Source organism: Euleptes europaea, chromosome 8 (genome assembly GCF_029931775.1).
Source record: "Euleptes europaea isolate rEulEur1 chromosome 8, rEulEur1.hap1, whole genome shotgun sequence".
Classification (NCBI taxonomy): domain Eukaryota; kingdom Metazoa; phylum Chordata; class Lepidosauria; order Squamata; family Sphaerodactylidae; genus Euleptes; species Euleptes europaea.
In genome coordinates this window covers 10,761,174-10,778,977 of record NC_079319.1, presented here as the reverse complement: position 1 = coordinate 10,778,977, position 17,804 = coordinate 10,761,174, and the positions used below count along the sequence as shown (strand labels likewise).

At 47.5% G+C, this 17,804-nt stretch overlaps 1 protein-coding gene across 1 annotated transcript in view; it reads left to right on the top strand.

Annotated features, from left to right (window-relative positions):
- EFR3A (EFR3 homolog A) overlaps positions 1-17,804 on the top strand; it is a 59,760-nt gene that overhangs the window by 19,172 nt on the left and 22,784 nt on the right. The window contains exons 6-9 of the mRNA XM_056854119.1: positions 7,193-7,342; positions 9,381-9,515; positions 10,995-11,073; positions 14,049-14,184. Coding sequence (XP_056710097.1) covers positions 7,193-7,342; positions 9,381-9,515; positions 10,995-11,073; positions 14,049-14,184 — 500 coding nt within the window. The remainder of the gene's footprint in view (positions 1-7,192; positions 7,343-9,380; positions 9,516-10,994; positions 11,074-14,048; positions 14,185-17,804) is intronic.

Below are 17,804 nucleotides of genomic sequence, written 5' to 3'. Positions count from 1 at the left end.
CTGTTCTTTCATGCCACGGGTGACTTCTGGCAAACAACGAACCCACATGCAACGTTAGAGATCCGGAACCCCCGAATTTACTTCTCTGTTTCTTCATGACAATTGGCTGGCCAGCTGTATATATCCAGCAGCTTCCGCCTCATCCCCTTCACAGTGCCTTTTCAAATATCCAGTCCTCTTCTGCTGAGCCCAAATGCTACTCTGAAGATTAAGAAACCAAAGCATTCACCTCAGGCTCTTTCCTTCCCCTCTTTTCAGCGCCATGCTGATAACGGCAGGGAAAAAAGGGTTGTCCTGCCAAAGGCATAAACATAAATAGTTGGAGTCTTAAAAAGGAAAATAATCCATAACCGTGTTCTCTGCTAAAGAACTTGCGTCCGGTCACAATGGCCTCCTGGTAGAGATTTCTTGGGCATGGAAACTTCTAGAAGGCGCAGAGATAGAAGAAGGAAGAGGGGAAGTCAAAGTTGGGGAAGATGATTGTTATATATATGTTAGTTTTAACTGAGAATTAGAAATGAATGAAAGGCAATGTTGATTGATTGTATTGAATGTATGAAAAAATAATAATAAATTTTTTTTTTAAAAAAAAGAAACTTCTAGAAGGCGCGGAGAGATCTGAGGCCTCTTGCCTCTCCCTCCCTTCTCCGTGCGCCTGGCCACAGGGCCCACCGCTCTGTCCAAACCACTTCGTTACCAAGCAGATTGCCTCCAGTGCCGGCCTCCTGTCTGAAAATAACCGTGTTCGCTTCATAACCGTTCATCTCAACAACAATCTCTTTTCCTAAAATAAACTGGCACAGTTCGGATGTTACTGGGGGGGGGGGCGTTTAATCTCCGCAGCTAGAACGTTGGGTGTCGCTTTGGAGATATGGCGCCGAGGCAGCTGGTTACTTATTCTTATTACCGTGCTCCCGAAGCAGTTCCCAGGAATTGGAAAATAAGATCGATTGCACATGAACACAGGAAGCTGCCTTATACTGAATCAGACCCTCGGTCCATCGAAGTCAGTATTGTCTACTCAGAGCGGCGGCAGCTCTCCAGGGTCTCAGGCAGGGGTCTTTCATATCACCTACTTGCCTGGTTCCTTTAACTGGTGATGCTGGGGATTGAACCTGGGACCTTCTGCATATCAAGCAGATGCTCTACCTCTGAGCCATAGCCCCTCCCCTACAGTTCAACTAAAATGTTGTGCTACATGAAGGAATGGCCATGGGTTGTTTCCGGCTATCCCTCTCTGACTCCATCAGGGGCAGTTGGAAGTTGGCAGATGGGGGAAGCATTGTTAAATCCAGGTTGGGAAGTTTCTGGCAATTTGGGTGGAAGACCCAGGGGAAAGTAGAGTTTGGGGAGCAGAGGGACCTCAGTGGGGAAGTGATGCCCTAGAGTCCTTCCTTTAAACCTGTGTTTCCTCTAAGGAATTGATCTCTGTAGTCAGGAGATCAACTGTAGTTATGGGAGAAGTCCGGACCTCTACCTGTAGGTTGGCAACACTAAAGAGGGCTCTGAAAGCTAGACCTAGGCATGATGGAGGGCTGCCTGGTTGCTTCTTGTTTTTCCTCCACTGGCCCCATCAATGAGATGCTGGAGAATTATCAGCAAGCTACTTCCTGGTGTGACAGGAGATCTGGCTGCTTCCTGTCTTCTTTCTTGTGGCCTCATTGTCGAGATGCTGGAGATAAAGAATTGTTAGCCAGAGCTGGCTCTAGGCATGATGGAGGGATGGCTGATTGCTTCCTGTCTTCTCTCTGCTGGCCCCATCAATGGGATGCTGGAGAATTCTCAGCTAAGCTACATTCTGGCATGATGGGAGATCTGGCTGCTTCCTGTCTTCCTGCCAGCATGATGTAGTGGTTAAGAAGAGTGGACTCTAATCTGGAGAACTGGGTTTGATTCCTTACTCCTCCACATGATTGGGGGACTCTAATCTGGTGAACTGGGTTGGTTTCCCCACTCCTACACCCGAAGCCAGCTGGGTGGCCTTGGGCTAGTCACAGTTCTCTTAGGGCTCTCTCAGCCCCACCTACCTCACAAGGTATCTGTTGTGGGGAGAGGAAGGGAAGGAGATTGTAAGCCGGTTTGATTCTCCTTTAAAAGGTAGAGAAAGTCGGCATATAAAAACCAACTCTTCTTTTTTACTCTTCCTCCACCACCTCCTCCTCCTGACCTCATGGCCCTATTGTTGAGATGCTGGAGATAAAGAATTAGCCAGAGCTTGCTCTAGGCATGATGGAGGAATACGTGATTGCTTCCTGTCTTCCCTCTGCTGGCGCCATAAATGGGATGCCGGACAGGGAGAATTCTCAGCAAAGCTGCATCCGGGCATGATGGAAGAGTGTCTGACTGCTTCCTGCCTTCTTTCTCATGGTTGCATTGTTGAGATGCTGCAGGCAAAGAACTGTTAGCCACAGCTGGCTCTAGGCACGATGGAGGGATGTCTGGTTGCTTTCTTCTCTCCCTCCTGTGGCCTTCCTGATGGAAGCATGATGAAGCAGGAGGTTGTCTGTGCCAAGACAGGGAGTTAGCTATCTCTGGACTCTCTTCTTCCTTCTGAGCTTTGTAGACTTCTTATCTACTGCTCTGAGTCACCCGTGGGATAGAATTAACTCTGTTGATGGTTTACTTTTGGATGGGTGAATGCCCTAAAGTCCATTAAAACTCTCTCCACCCTGTGTGTGCATACCAGTAAATTGCACAAGGGCTATCTCTTAAACTCACAATAAATGGGCTGTGAAACCTCCTTGAGGGTTGGATTGTAAGTGATTGTAAGGCTTCCTCGGGAGGTGGTAAGCTCTCCTTCCCTGGAGGTTTTTAAGCAGAGGCTAGATGGCCATCTGTCAGTAATGCTATTCTGTGACCTTAGGCAGTTCATGAGAGGAAGGGCACCGTGGCCATCTTCTGGGCACTGGGTGTGTGTGGGGGAGGTAGTTGTGAGTTTCCTGCATTGTGCAGGGGGTTGGACTAGATGTCCCTGTGGTCCCTTCCAACTCTATGATTCTATGATATAAAAATTGCATGCTTGAGCTGTGGAAAAGTATGGTCTAGACATGAAGGTTTTGGGTGTCGTGTCCCCACCCTCATTTCTAATCGGTCAGAAAATAGAATTTTGGGTTTACCCTATTATAGACTTCTCATTCTCTGGTTTTTAGCTCCCTCTGGTGACATGAAGATGATATTAGTTGTGTGCTAACTAAAACTCTGCCTGAAATATTTTTCTTTCCATGTTTTTCCTAACTCAGCAGCAAGGATGAATGGGGAGAAGGGTCACAGCAAGGGGCAGTCTGCAATATTTATATGGAGCATCCAGAATAGAATAGAACAAGTGGGGGGGGCACATGACCGCAGGGGCATCCTTTTTTGTCACCCCCACCTCCCTTGTTGGACTGCCGACTTTCAGAACTGCCCACCTGCCTGCAGATCTCCTGCGAATGGCTGCCAGGCTCAAGTTGTATGTGGGGGGGGCCTCCAATTACCCCTCCCTTGTCCTACTCACCAGTAGTACCACCTTCTCCGCCTTCTGCACAACACCCCCCCCCCCCGCATAAGAAAGGCCATGCTGGATCAGACCAAGGCCCATCAAGTCCAGCAGCCCGTTCACACAGTGGCCAACCAGGTGCCTCTAGGAAGCCCACAAGCAAGATGCCTGCAGCAGCACCATCCTGTCTGTGTTTCACAGCACCTCATATAATAGGCATGCTCATCTGATCCTGGAGAGAATAGGTATGCATCATGACTAGTATCCATTTTTACTAGTAGCCATGAATACTCCTCTCTTCCATGAACATGTCCATTTTCCTCTTTAAAGCCTTCCAAGTTGGCAGCCATCCCCACATCCTTGGGCAGGGAGTTCCATAATTTAACTATATGTTGTGTGAAGAAATACTTCCTTTGATCTGTTTTGAATCTCTCACCCTCCAGCTTCAGCAGATGACCCGGCGTTCTAGCATTATGGGAGAGGGAGAAAAGCTTCTCCCTTGTCCACTCTCTCCAAACCATGCGTAATTTTATAGACCTCTATCATGTCTCCCCTTAACCGCCTTCTTTCCAAGCTAAACTGCCCTGAGCGTTTTCTGTCCACACAGGAGTCAGGAGTCAGGTTCAGAATTAAATAAGGTTCAGCTCCTATAACCTCTCCTCTTTTCCTGCTTGGTTCTCTCCTTCCCACCCACCAGCCAACCTACCTTTATCTGCCTCCATTTTCAGCTTTTCCTCCTTCCTTCCTCTGGCCACCTCTGGGAAAGCTCTGCATGATGCTGGCTGCTGGGACAGGCCCATTTGCACAATGGGGAACCCACGAGGACTTGCAGAGGACACCTCCCTTTCCCCTGTATCCCCCACCCCGCACTATTTCTTCTCTTCCTCCTCCTGGCCGGTTCAGAGCTGAGGTTTTGATCCGGTATCTGAAAAAGAGTTCAGGAGCGTTTCTAGGTTGGTTTGGTTTATTAAAATATATCCCACTTTCCCCCATGGATCAAGGTGATGTACAAATCCAGATTTAAAGCATACGAAACAGAACTTCTTCAGGGGGGATCTATTCAGATTCTACTTCAGCGTCCCATGCAAGCAATAAAGCTGGAATAGAATCGCAATAGATTCTCCCGGAGGAAGCTTTACGTGAAACGCATTGGGGTTACAAAATTTATTAAAGTATAATTTCCCTTGCAACAATTGTTTCTTCGCCTTTGTTTTGCTTTGGTGGGCCTCCCCCTTTTTTCTTCATAACTTGCAGTGTTCCAACTCAGCTCGTATGTCCAATGACTATTTATGTTTCCCTATCCTATAAGGTTGCCCTGACCTGGATGGCCCAGGCTAGCCTGATCTCGTCAGATCTCAGAAGCTAAGCAGGGTCAGCCCAGGTTAGTATTTGGATGGGGGACCACCAAGGAATACCAGGGTTGCTGTGCAGAGAAAGGCACTGGCAAACCACCTCTCTGTTAGTCTCTTGCCATGAAAACCCCAAAAGGGGTCGCCATAAGTCGGCTGCGACTTGACGGCACTTTACACTCACACACATCCTATAAGATTGCATTGATATGAAAGTTCTTTCCTTCCCGATAATGGGCCTTTCCCCTCTGAAGGTTCAATTAGTAGGGTTGCCAGGACCCTCCTTGCCACCAGTGGGAGGTTTTTTGGAAGAGGCCTAAAGAGGGCAGGGTTTGGGGAGGGGAGGGACTTCAATGCCATAGAGTCCCATGGCCAAAGCGGTCATTTTCTCCAGGGGAACTGATCTCTATCGGCTGGAAATCAGTTGTAATAGTGGGAGATCTCCAGCTAGTACCTGGAGGCTGGCGACCGTATCAATTAGATTCAATTGATTCTTCTCACCTGCTAGTATGGAGTATATTTTCTGTTCTTTTCAGCATCTCTTGGCTGTGAATCGGCAAAGAACGAGCTTGTCATTCGCAGCGAGGGCTTTCATGTAAGAGGAAATAGACATCCAGCGTGTATTGACTCGGTGACCACAAACATGAACCTTCTGGAGCTGATTATGTACTCAGCAGTTTTTCCTAAGCACAGCCTTACTTCAGCACTTAGACCTTTTGAACCCTAAGCTCCTGCCGATCTGTGTTTTACAAGAAACGCAGAGCTGCCACTGAAAACAGCATCCCTGTGTTAGGTTCTTCTGTATGATGGTGGCAACACTTTGTGCTCTGGCGGTTACCATGTTTCACTTTTCCCCATCAGGTCCAGCAGAAGACACGGCGCATGGGTGGGAAAAGGCGCCAGGAGATTACATCATAAAGTGGAGCTAGTTTTACTACGCCATTTTCGTTGGTAGCCTTGTGTCCTGTGTAATATTGAGCTCCACCCTGGGGTAGTTCTCCAGTCCACTGGTGGTCAGTATTAAGAACATAAGAAAGGTCATGATGGATCAGGCCATCAAGTCTAGCAGTCTGTTCACACAGTGGCCAACCTGGTGCCTCTAGGAAAAGTGCTGGAGGTGCTTAGGACAGACATAGATTTCAATCTCTGCTCAACCATGAATGGTCACTGGATGGCTTTGGGCAGGTTTCTTTCAGTCTGTCTTACCTTTTTCACAGAGTAAATGGAAAGCTCTAATGCCTCTGTATGGTTCTTGGAAGGAAGCTTTAATATTATTGTCACTTTTTAATAAATAAAAAAATTAATGTGACATGCATGATGCAGGAGCATGCTTCCAGGTGTTGGACCTTACCAGCCAAACATAGTCCTCTTGTGGAGTTTAATTTACTAGACAACTTTCTTCCTTATGGAGCTCAAGGCAGCTTACCACATAGAAGAAGGAGTTGGTTTTTATGGGCCGACTTTCTCCACCACTTAAGGAAGAATCAGCTCAGCTCACAATCACCTTCCCTTCCCCTCCCCACGACAGACATCCTGTGAGGTAGGTAGGGCTGAGAGAGCTCTAAGAGAGCTGTGACTAGCCCAATGTCACCGAGCAGGCTTCATGTGCAGGAATGGGGAAACCAACCAGGTTCACCAGATTAGGGTCTACCGCTCATGTGGAGGAGTGGGGAATCACACCCAGTTCTCCAGATCAGAGCCCACCCTCCAAACCACCACTCTTAACCACTAAAACCATGCTGGCTCCCATACATAAAACACATCAAATAAAATCCATTAAAAACATAAAACCAAAATTTAAAGTCACTACTTAGGACTGCTAATAAACACAATCAAATGCAGCCCTAAATAAATCTGTGTTCAGCTGCCTCCTAAAAAAGTGAAGGGGTTCAGGTGCACTTCCATAATTGTGGGGCTGCCCACCAAAAAGGCCCTCTCTTGTGTACCCACCAAACAAGCTTTTTTGATTGATGGGATAGTCAGGAGGGCCTCACCCTGTGATCTTAAAACTACAGTTTGTTCCCCAACTCTGACGGTAAAAATCATTGCTTGGGGCAGAAGCAGCTTCTGGACACTAGAATGAGAGCCAGTGTGGTGGAGTGGTTAGAGTGTCAGAAAAGGAGTTCAGAGACTTGAGTTCATTTCCCACTCTGTTGTGAAGCTCAGTGGGTGATCCTGGGCTAGCTAGTCGTTCGCTTTCAGCCTGACCTACCTCGCAGGGTCGTTGCGAGGACAGAGAGCTATGGGGGATTAAACCATGTCCTCCCCTATGAGATCCTTGGAGGAAGGGGGGGCATGAAAACCGATAGAAAAAAGGCCTGCATGTCTTTTGTCACATCCTTTGTTTCAAACTCCTTTGATCTTTTAGGATCCGAATTGCCGGGATCCGGGGCATTCAGGGCGTGGTCCGCAAGACGGTGAACGATGAACTCCAGGCCACCATATGGGAGCCTCAGCACATGGACAAGATCGTGCCCTCCCTGCTGTTTAACATGCAGAAGACGGAAGATGTCGACAGGTACCTTTGGGGCCAGCGTACTCGACTGCATTCCCCCAAAATTAGGCTTTAATGCATGTTCAAAAAGGAATCGTGCTTAACTTTGTTTTAACATTGTTCCCAATGTTACGCATAAAGTTGCCAGCTTCCAGATGAGGTGTGGAGATCTCCCAGAATCACAGCTGGTCTCCAGACAGCCGACATCACTTCTCCTGGAGATAATGGCTGGTTTGGAGGGTGGACTATGTAGGGTTGTCCGCTCTGGCTTGGGAAACACCTGGAGATTTGGGGGGGGTGGAGCCTGAGGAGGGCAGGGTCTGGAGAGGGGAGAGACTTCAATATCATAGAGTCCAATTGCCAAAGCGGCTATTTTCTCCGGGGGAACTGATCTCTGTCGCCAGGAGATCAGTTGTAATAGCGGGAGATCTCCAGCCGGCACCTGGAGGCTGGCAACCCTAACTCTGTGGAACTGTACCCCACTGATGCTCCTCCCCTCCCAAAACCCTGCCCTTCAGTAGACTCCACCCCCAAATCTCCAGGAGTTTCCAAACCCAACTCACAATGCTGTTCAGTTCTCTAGTATCGTCAAAGCTCAGTCGAGACCTCAAGTGACTATTCCTGAATCCACCCTTTGGCTGCTTTCACATAGAGGATTTCTCCTGTCACCCGACTTGAGTGGCCTGTTTTTTCCTGGAAAACCTCTGCTTTATTTTAACCCCTCCACCCAAAAAAAGATGTTTTTGGTCTGATTTTTTCTGGTGTCTGAAAGGAAAGTTACACCTTGTGTTTGAACGGAAGGAAAGGTTGTCCTTGCTTCTTTCCTCTGCACTTTCTCAGTTAACTGCTGGGTGTCATTTCTGGCACCAGAAAAACTTTATATATGTTATGTTATGTTATGTAATGTAATGTATTATATTATATTATATTATATTATATTATATTATATTATATTATATTATATTATATTATATTATATTATATTATATTATATTTTGGTCAGAGAAGAAGAAGAGTTGTTTTTTATATGCCGACTTTCTCTACCACTTAAGAGAGAATCAAACCGGCTTACAGTCACCTTCCCTTCCCCTCCCCACAACAGACACCCTGGGAGGTAGGTGGGGCTGAGAGAGCTCTAAGAGAGCTGTGACTTGCCCAAGGTCACCCAGCTGGCTTCATGTGGAGGAGTGGGGAAACCAATCCAGTTCTCCAGATCAGAGTCCAATGCTCCAATCCTAGAAGTTCAACACAGTACATAATAAGGGGCTGTATTCAGGTATTCATTCACTGACTGAGTTTATTCCCCACGAAAATGCAGGGGAAAGTGACAAATGCCTTTCTTTATTACTTGAAAGTTCATTGTTTTGTACAAAAAGAAAAAGAAAGAAACACTATGGAACAGTACAAATGGGCTACATGTTGGCAACAGGTTGGGAGGGGTTAGATTTCAGTCACACCTTGGGATACTTTCCTTCTCTACCCCTGCCACCAAGCAGCTGGGCAGCAAGGGGACTTACTGACAGTGAGGAGAGGCCTAGGCCAGTGCCGTGTCGGACACATACCGGAAATAACTTCATTGCATCGCTGGCGACATGGATGCTCTGGTATTTGGGTGAAAACTCTATGGTAAAAACAGCTTCTGCCATAAAGTTTTTGCCCAAATAGCCAAGTGTCGCTGGCAATGTGATGACATCACTTCCAGTGTGCGTGGAAATGGTGTGGCTGGCAATGCCAGCCGATGCCTCTCCTCATAGCATCATAGAGTTGGAAGGGACCACCAGGGTCATCTAGTCCAACCCCCTGCACAATGCAGGAAATTCACAACTACCTCCCCCGCACACACACCCAGTGACCCCCCACTTCATGCCCAGAAGATGGCCAAGATGCCCTTGCTGTTAGTAAGTCCATCCACCCCCCGCTGGTTGCCGAAGGGACTTGGCAACCCTAAAGTGGCCATACGTTATCAGATTGCACTGCTGGGCTGCTGAGAAGCAGCAGTGAAGCTGAAATATAACAACTGTAGCTGATCAAATGATTGGTTTGACAAATGGTTTTGTTTCAGCCGAGCCTGCCCGCCTTCCTCCCTGGGGGGAGAAAAAGAGGAGAACCCATCTGTCCTGGCTGAGAACTGTTTCCGTGAACTGCTGGGCCGGGCGACCTACGGCAACATGAACCATGCTGTCCGACCAGTTTTTGCGTGAGTAGGAGGCCAAGGGGGAATTTCACTGCCTCGTTCTCTGTGCTGTATGGAGGTTGGGATGGCATAGAAATTCACTGCCATCCTGAAGACTAAGGAACCTTCCTGTATTTCTGATAGGGTTGCCAGCCTCCAGGTGGTGGCTGGAGATCTCCACTATTACAACTGATCTCCAGCCGATAGAGATGAGTTCACCTGGAGAAAAGGGTCACTTTGGAAGGTGGACTGTATGGCATTGTACCCTGCTGAGGCCCAGCCCCAAACTCTGCCCTCATCAGGCTCCACCCCCAAAATCTCCAGGTATTTCTCAATCTGGAGCTGGCAACCCTAATTTCTGAGGAGGCACTTAGCTCCACCACCTGCACCCCATTTTTATTCTTGGCAGGATAGATGATCCCCTTGCATGGGAATTTTTGTTGGGTTTAGGGCTGGGGGAAAAAAATTTTTTGTTAAATTTTGAATTCGGGTTTATTGGGCCAGATTTTTTTCGGGAAACCTGATAAAAGCAGACTACCCATACTGGTAAATATGGGCATTCAGCTTATTTCCAGGTTTCCTGAAAAAATTCGGCTCTGGGTGGGATCATTTTTCGAGGTTGAACTCCCCCCTCCCCCACAATTCACAGCGTAGCTTGAAGGGATGGTTCTTGCACAAACCCCAAAGTTTGGTGAAGATTGGGTCAGGAGGTCCGATTTTATGGGGTTCGGAAGAGGTCGCCCCCTCCTCCATTGACAGCCATTGCAGAGTGTAGGGTAGTGATCAGAGTGCTAGACCAGGATTGGAGAAGTAGAAGAGTTGGTTTTTATACCCCACTCTTTAAGGAGTCTCACAGCAGCTTACAATCTCCTTCCCCACCCCACAAAAGACAACTTGTGAGGTAGGTGGGACTGAGACAGTTCGGAGAGAACTGTGACTAGGTGACCTTGGACTAGTCACAGCTCTCTCAGCCTCACTTACCTCACAGGGTGTCTGTTTTGGAGAGGGGAAGGGAAGGTGATTGTAAGCCGGTTTGATTCTTCCTTAAGTGATGGAGAAAGTTGGCATATAAAAACCAACTCTCCTCCTCCTCCTTCTGCTGCTGCTCTTCCTCCTCCTTCTTCCTCTTCTTCTCCTCCTCCCTCTTCTCCTTCTTCTCCTCCTTCTCCTTCTTCTCCTCCTCCTTCTCCTCCTTCTTCTCCTCCTCCTCCTCCTCCTCCTCCCTCTTCTCCTCCTCCTCCTCCCTCTTCTCCTTTTTTGCAGCCATTATTTTAAAAGAGAGGGTGGAGGACTTTGTAGCCCTGGGCACGGAATTACCTGCGTCATGTAGCTTGTTTAAGAAAACAGGCTTTATGATGGAGTCCTCGGCATTTCTATGTCTGTGCTTTGCTGACTTCCTGGGAAACTCCTTGGGAATTTTTAGATTATCATTGTTCCAAGGATAATTACAAAGGAAAGCCTTTGAGGAAATCTTTATCTATTGTATTTTTATTTTTTTATTAGGCATTTAGACCAACATAGACTTTGGGATCCCAATGAATTTGCTGTCTCCTGCTTCAAAATCATTATGTATTCTATACAGGTATGTTTTGTTTCCTACATTTGCCATTTATTCACTTCTCTATTCAGCCCTTGTTTAAATTGTAGACGGCAGTAAACCTCTCCCAGGTCCCATGCCCTTGTGGGAAAATTCCAGACATTAACACAAGCTCAGGAACCTGCAGTTTGGCTGCCTTCTTTTCTCTCAGACCGTTTGTGGCTCCAGAGGAGGCCAGGAGCCATTTCCCTCAAGTGGTTTCAGAGGAGAGTCAAATCAATACGTTCGGCTTTCAATGGACGCTTAACAGCCAGGCGGGCCCTCGGCTGACCCCATTTCTCCCCCAAATTGGTCAAGTCAAATCTATATATAACTACAGCATCTAAAGGAAGGTGAGAGGTTGCCCTTGGGATGCGTTTGGAAACCGCAGCGGATGCAAAAGACGGCAGCCCTTGTTGAGACTGGGGTGTGCGCCTAGGGTTGCCAACCTGCAGGTGGAGATCTCCTGCTATGACAACTTATCTCCAGCCGGTAGAGATCAGTTCACCTAGAGAAAATGGCCACTTCGACAATTGGACTCTATGGCACTGAAGTCCCTCCCCTCCCCAAACTCCGCCCTCCTCAGGCCCGCCAGTGGTGAAGAGGGACCTGGCAACCCTATGTGCGCCACAAGCACATCACACGTTCCGAAGCATTTGAAGGGGTGCAGAGTGCTGTCAAGTTGCAGCCGAATTATGACGACCCCTTGTGGGATTTTCAAGGCAAGAGGCTTTGAGGTGGTTTGCTAGTGTCTGCCTCTGCATAGTGACCCTAGACTTCCTTGGCAATCTCCCATCCAAATACAAACCAGGGCCGACCCTGCTTAGCTTCTGAGATCTAACGAGATTAGGTTAGCCTGGGCCATCCAAGTCTGGGCTTTTCCATTATACCTCCCTCTTTTTGGAAGGGGCTCATGGAGGAGGTGCTTTTAGAAATGCTGCAAGTCTAGTGTTATTTGCCAGGGCTTTTAATGGTGTATAGACTGCAGGCATCTCTTGTGGAGGGAAGGAGGGAGCCATATCTGGGGTTTTATTCTGAGCCAGCGTGATGTAGTGGTTAAGGTGTCAGACTAGGACCTGGTAAACCCAAGTACAAATCCCCACTTGTGCCATGGAAGCTTGCTAGGTGACCTTGGGCCAGTCACACACTCTCAGCCCCAACCCTGGCTAGTATTTGGATGGGAGACCTCCAAGGAATACCAGGTCTGTGATGTGGAGGCAGGCAATGGCAAGCCATCTCCCAACCTCTCTTGCCTTGAAAACCCTACGGGGTCGTCGTAAGTCAGCCATTAGGAAAGGTGGGATATAAATATTTGCATTGATAAATAAATGTGACCAGTACATGGATCCCTCAGCTGATGGTAAGAGACTCTTCCAGTGACTCCTTAGAATCATAGAGTTGGAAGGGACCACCAGGGTCATCTAATCCAACCCCCTGCACAATGCAGGGAATTCACAACTGCCTCCCCCTACACACACCCAGTGACCCCTATTTCATGCCCAGAAGATGGCCAAAAAAAACCCTCCAGGCTCCCTGGCCAATCTGGCCTGGAGGAAAATTGCTTCCTGACCCCAAAGTGGCAATTGGTATTACCCGGCTATGTAATAAAGGGCCATGAGAGGCAAACACTGACGCAACCCTTCCTGCTGTCAGGCCTCAGTAATTCAATGCGTTCCTGGCAATAACTTTTCTCCAGACGGTACAGCGAGTTAAAAGTTTATTACAGAAAGTCAGTGGTTTCAGCAGGTAAAAGACTTAAGGCTAGAATACAGGCATGGGGAAATAGTGATACATATATAGGGCAGATACAATAGGGAAGATTAGGTTTGAGAAACAAAGAAACAATACAGAATTTAACTACCGGCAAGTACTTAAGCAAACGCATACAGAAAATAAACGCGTGCGTTAACTGGCTGATCTTCCCGGGCTCCGTCATTGTTTTGCGGGACCCGGTATCAGGTCGGCGATTTCCCGGGCGGGTCTCCATTGAGGTGTAGATCTTGGGAGGGAGATCGGGTGTAAACAGGGGAAGGGAAGGAGTGCAAAAACTCCATTTTTGTCTGTGGGGAAAACCATCTTGTTTCATTCCGGGGTTGACAGAGAGCCTATCTGACACCTGCCCTCCCTTTCATGATCGAATCAGCATTGCTGACAGATGGCCATCTAGCCTCTGTATGTTGCCATGGTTAAGAGCGGTGGTTTGGAGCGGTGGAGTCTGATCTGGTGAACTGGATTTGTTTCCCCACTCCTACAAATGAAGCCAGCTGGGTGACTCTCTCTCAGCCCCACCTACCTCACAGGGTGTCTGTTGTGGGGAGGGAGAAGGTGATTGCAAGCCAGTTTGATTATGCCTTAAGTGGGAGAGAAAGTCGGCATATAAAAAACCAGCTCTTCTCATCAACTCTATCACTCTCTTAAAAACCTCCAAAGAAGAAGAGCCCACCACCTCCCGAGGAAGCCTGTTCCACTGAGGAACCGCTCTAAGTGCCAGAAAGTTCCTTATGCCAGAAGAAAGGTCATGTCATTATAGGATACAACCCGTGTGGGGTTTTTTTTGGGGGGAGGTGGAATGATATGCTTACTGATTTGAGATTTAACCAATAATATGAAGAGTCCACTTCTGATGGTTTCAAGTACCCTTTTCCTGTGAATACGTGCACTTTACAAACAGCTGAAAATCCCATTGGTTGCCTGATTGCTAACTAGTAGAATCGTAGAATCATGGGGACCACCAGGGTCATCTAGTCCAACCCCCTGCACAATGCAGGAAATTCACAACTACCTCCCCCCTTACACTCCCAGTGACCCCTACTCCATGCCCAGAAGTTAGCCAAGATGCCTGATCTGTGCCCTCCCTCTCACGATCGTGAGCGGGAGCGTGTCTTCCGCTCACAAATGGGAAAAGGCTTCCGACCCAGACCTCGTAGGCATCATGCAGAGGTGTATACTTCTCTAATTTAAGGCCATCTTTTAATTTATAGGCGCAGTATTCTCATCATGTGATACAGGAAATCCTGGGACACCTGGATGCTCGCAGAAGGGATTTCCCACGGGTTCGCGCAGGCATCATTCAAGCCCTTTTGCAAGCCGTCGCTGTTGCCGCCAAAGGGTCCATAGGTGGGCGTCATGAAATGAAAGACTTTGAAATGTCGCACTTTTAAATAACGACTTTTAAATAACGACTGCTGGGTTTAGACATTTCCCTTTCTCTTCCAGCTGTAGCCTTTTCTGTTCAGGTCCTCGGAGGAAGGCCTGGATAAAATTGTGATGCGTTTACTGTTGGATCTCCCTGAGAAAAGGAAAGAAATAGCCCACGTTTCATTGTGCAAGAAGTTGTGCAATGAAGACAAGTCCCTTTCATGCTCTTTTGAGTGGGGAGCCTGTGCAACACCTGAACAAAAGTTGGGTTCTGTAGCATCTGAAAAGACCCATGTTTTCCAGGGTATAAGTGTTTGTGAGTCAAGCTTTCTCTCTCGAAAGCTTAAACCCTGGGAAATGTTGGTCTTCAAGGTGCTATTGGGCTCAAAGTTTCTTCTACTACTATAGACTGATATGGCTACTGTACGAAACGATGTGCAATAGCGGTCAGTGCTCTTAATGGGAGTGCAAACAATGAACCGTTAGGAGACTTGCGCAATATCTGTGAAATAAGTGCATTATCTCTGAAATATGCGCAATATCTGTGAAATAGCTCATCAGTGCTCCCAATGTGCAAACAATGAACGATAAGGAAACTGGCGCAATATCTGTGCAATAGCTCATCAGTGTTCCCATGTGCAAACAATGAACGGTAAGGAGACTGGCGCAGTATCTTTGCAATAGGTGCAATATCTTTGCAATAGCCGGGATCACTTCAGAGGACCACAGACGAGTGCATGATTTCTGCAGAAATTAGCCTGAGCATATTGTGCCAGTTAGGGGGAAGGTGAAAACAGCCTCAGAGGAAAAATACTGCAAGGTTTTTCCACATCCCTCATTGAAAGCTCCGACAGAATGCTGACCTAGTCAACATTGACAAAACTGCTGTTTCATGGGTTTTTGTTTTGTTGTGTTTAAGTCCAGAAAATCCTTGAGGCTATAATGGCAGGTCTGGATGATTAATGGCTCATTACAAAACAGGAAATAGACGGCAGAGAGAGAAGGCCAAGAGCCTCGTGTACACTTCACAGACTGGGGTGGGTGGGGGAGATCTGCTTTGGCGGCTGTTTCACAGAAAACAGTCTCCTAGCTTTGGAGGTCCAACAGAAATATTTAGTTTGAAGGGGGAGTCGTTTAGGAGAAGACATTGATAAATGGAGATCACCAATCATAGCTGAAAGCCAACAACATCTTTGGATAGCTTTTGAGAAAACGAAAAGAAAGATGTCTCCATTCTTTAACTGTAACAACCCAAAATAACCCTGAGAGTTTGGCCAAGAAAGCTGCAACTCTGGGGTCTACATGAAGCTACAATCCAGCAGCATCCTGGAACCTGTTTTCCTATGATCTGCTCACTAGGGCTGTCGATTTGGTTCGTCCTGAACCGAAAAACCGCCGAATTTCCCCCGATTTCGCGGTTTCCGGTTCAGGAAGAACCGAATTCAAAATAGGTGGAAAACAGGGGGAGCCGAATTCCCCGACTTCGGGGTGTTTGGGAAATAAATTCAGCAAATTTGGGGTTCGGCTCCCCCCCACGCGCCTTCACGGGGCTTTGCTGAAGGCGTGCGGGGGACCCTTTAAACAGATCTGTGGCTCCCGGCTGGGAGGCGCAGATCTGTTTAAAGAGCCCCCCGCCCGGCTTCAGGGAAGCCCCCTGAAGGCCCGCGGGGGGGCGAATTTTCCCCCGAACTCCGGATCTCGCCCGAATTTCGGGGATCCGAAGCGGGGGAGTTCCAACTTCAGCACGTCCCGAATTTAAAAGGGCTGAATTTTTCCGAAGCCGAACTTTACCGATTTTTTTTTTCAACAGCCCTACTTCTCACACATCGAGTAGGATTTATCTCCAGGGATTACAACTTATGTCCAGACCACAGGGATCAGTTCCTCAGGAGAAAAATGTCTGCTTTGGAGGGTGGACTCCATAGCCGTATATCCCACTGAAATCCCTTCCCTCCCTAAACCCCACCCTCTCTAGGCTCCACCACCAAATCTCTAGGAATTTCCCTATTTGGAGCTGGCAACCCTACACACTAGTTATGTAGTACTTGAATGGAGAAGTGCATGGTTGGGGTTATAAACAATGTGGTTCTTTCCCATCCAATCCTTGGGTGAAGAAAGAGTGATTGTAGTGGCTTACAATCAGCTTCCCTTCCCCTCCCCACAACAGACACCCTCTGAGATAGGTGGGACTGAGAGACCTCTAAGAGAGCTGTGACTAGCCCAAGGTCACCCAGCTGGCTTCATGTGTAGAAGTGGGGAAACAATTCCAGTTCACCAGATTAGCCTCTGCCGCTCATGTGGAGGAGTGGGGAATCAAACCCAGTTCTCCAGATCAGAGTCCACCACTCCAAACCACCACTCTTAACCACTACACCACACTGGTACTTCCTGTTTCATAGACTGAACATATAAATAAAGCCACAGTGCATTGACTGACTCCCCACCACCTCCACCATCTTATCTCTCTGGCTGCTTTCACACAAGTTGAATAATGCAGTTTCTTTACTTTACTTTACTTTACTTTACTTTACTTTACTTTACTTTACTTTACTTTACTTTAATGATATTGCTCACATGGCCAATTCGGCCCTGAACAATGTCACACTAAGATCAAAATAAGAAAAAGAAAAAGTAACTAACAGAATACTGCAGTTTCAGTGCACTTTAGCAATCATTTGCAAGTGGATTTTCCAGTTGCAAATGATCGCTGAAGTGCAGTGAAAGGGCATTATTCAATGTGTGTGAAAGCAGGCACAATCCTATTTTTATCCTGCCCTTGCTCCTAAAGGTGATGTCCAAGATTCTTTCTTCCCATTTTGCCAACTCAATAGCCCTCCTAGGGAGCCAGAGTGGTGTAGGGGTTAAGAACGGTGGTTTGAGCGGTGGACTCTGATCTGGCGAGTAGGATTGCTTTCCTCACTCCTACACATGAAGCCAGCTGGGTGACCTTGGACTAGTCACAGACCTCTCTCAGCCTCACCTACCTCACAGGGTGTCTGTTGTGGGGAGGGGAAGGGAAGGTGATTGTAAGCCGGTTTGATACTTCCTTAAGTGGTAGAGAAAGTTGGCATATAAAAACCAACTCTTCTTCTTTTCCACATTCTTATTTTCCTTGCTTGTCAGTTCCTGTTTTTTCAGGGGCTTTTTTCCTGCTCCACATGTATTTTGCTTCCTCTAGTGTTCGATTCGATATCACTCAGATTTTTGTCTGTCATAAAAAACCTGCAGTTTAAATCTGCAGGGAGATATGCTGGACATAAACCTGTGTGATATCAAATTGACTGACTGGCCCAAGGTCACCGGGTGACATTGATTGCTGAGTCAGGGTATGGATCCAGGTTTTGAGAGCCAGCGTGGTGTAGTGGTTAAGAACAGTGGTCTATAATCTGGAGAACTGGGTTTGATTACCCACTCTTCCACATGAGTGGCAGACTCTAATCTGGTGAACCAGGTTGGTTTCCCCACTCCTAAACATGAAGACAACTGTTGGGTGACCTTGGGCTAGTCACAGTTCTCTCCGAACTCTCTCAGCCCCACCTACCTCACAAGATGTCTGTTGTGGGGAGGGGAAGGAAAGGAGATTGTAAACTGCTTTGAGA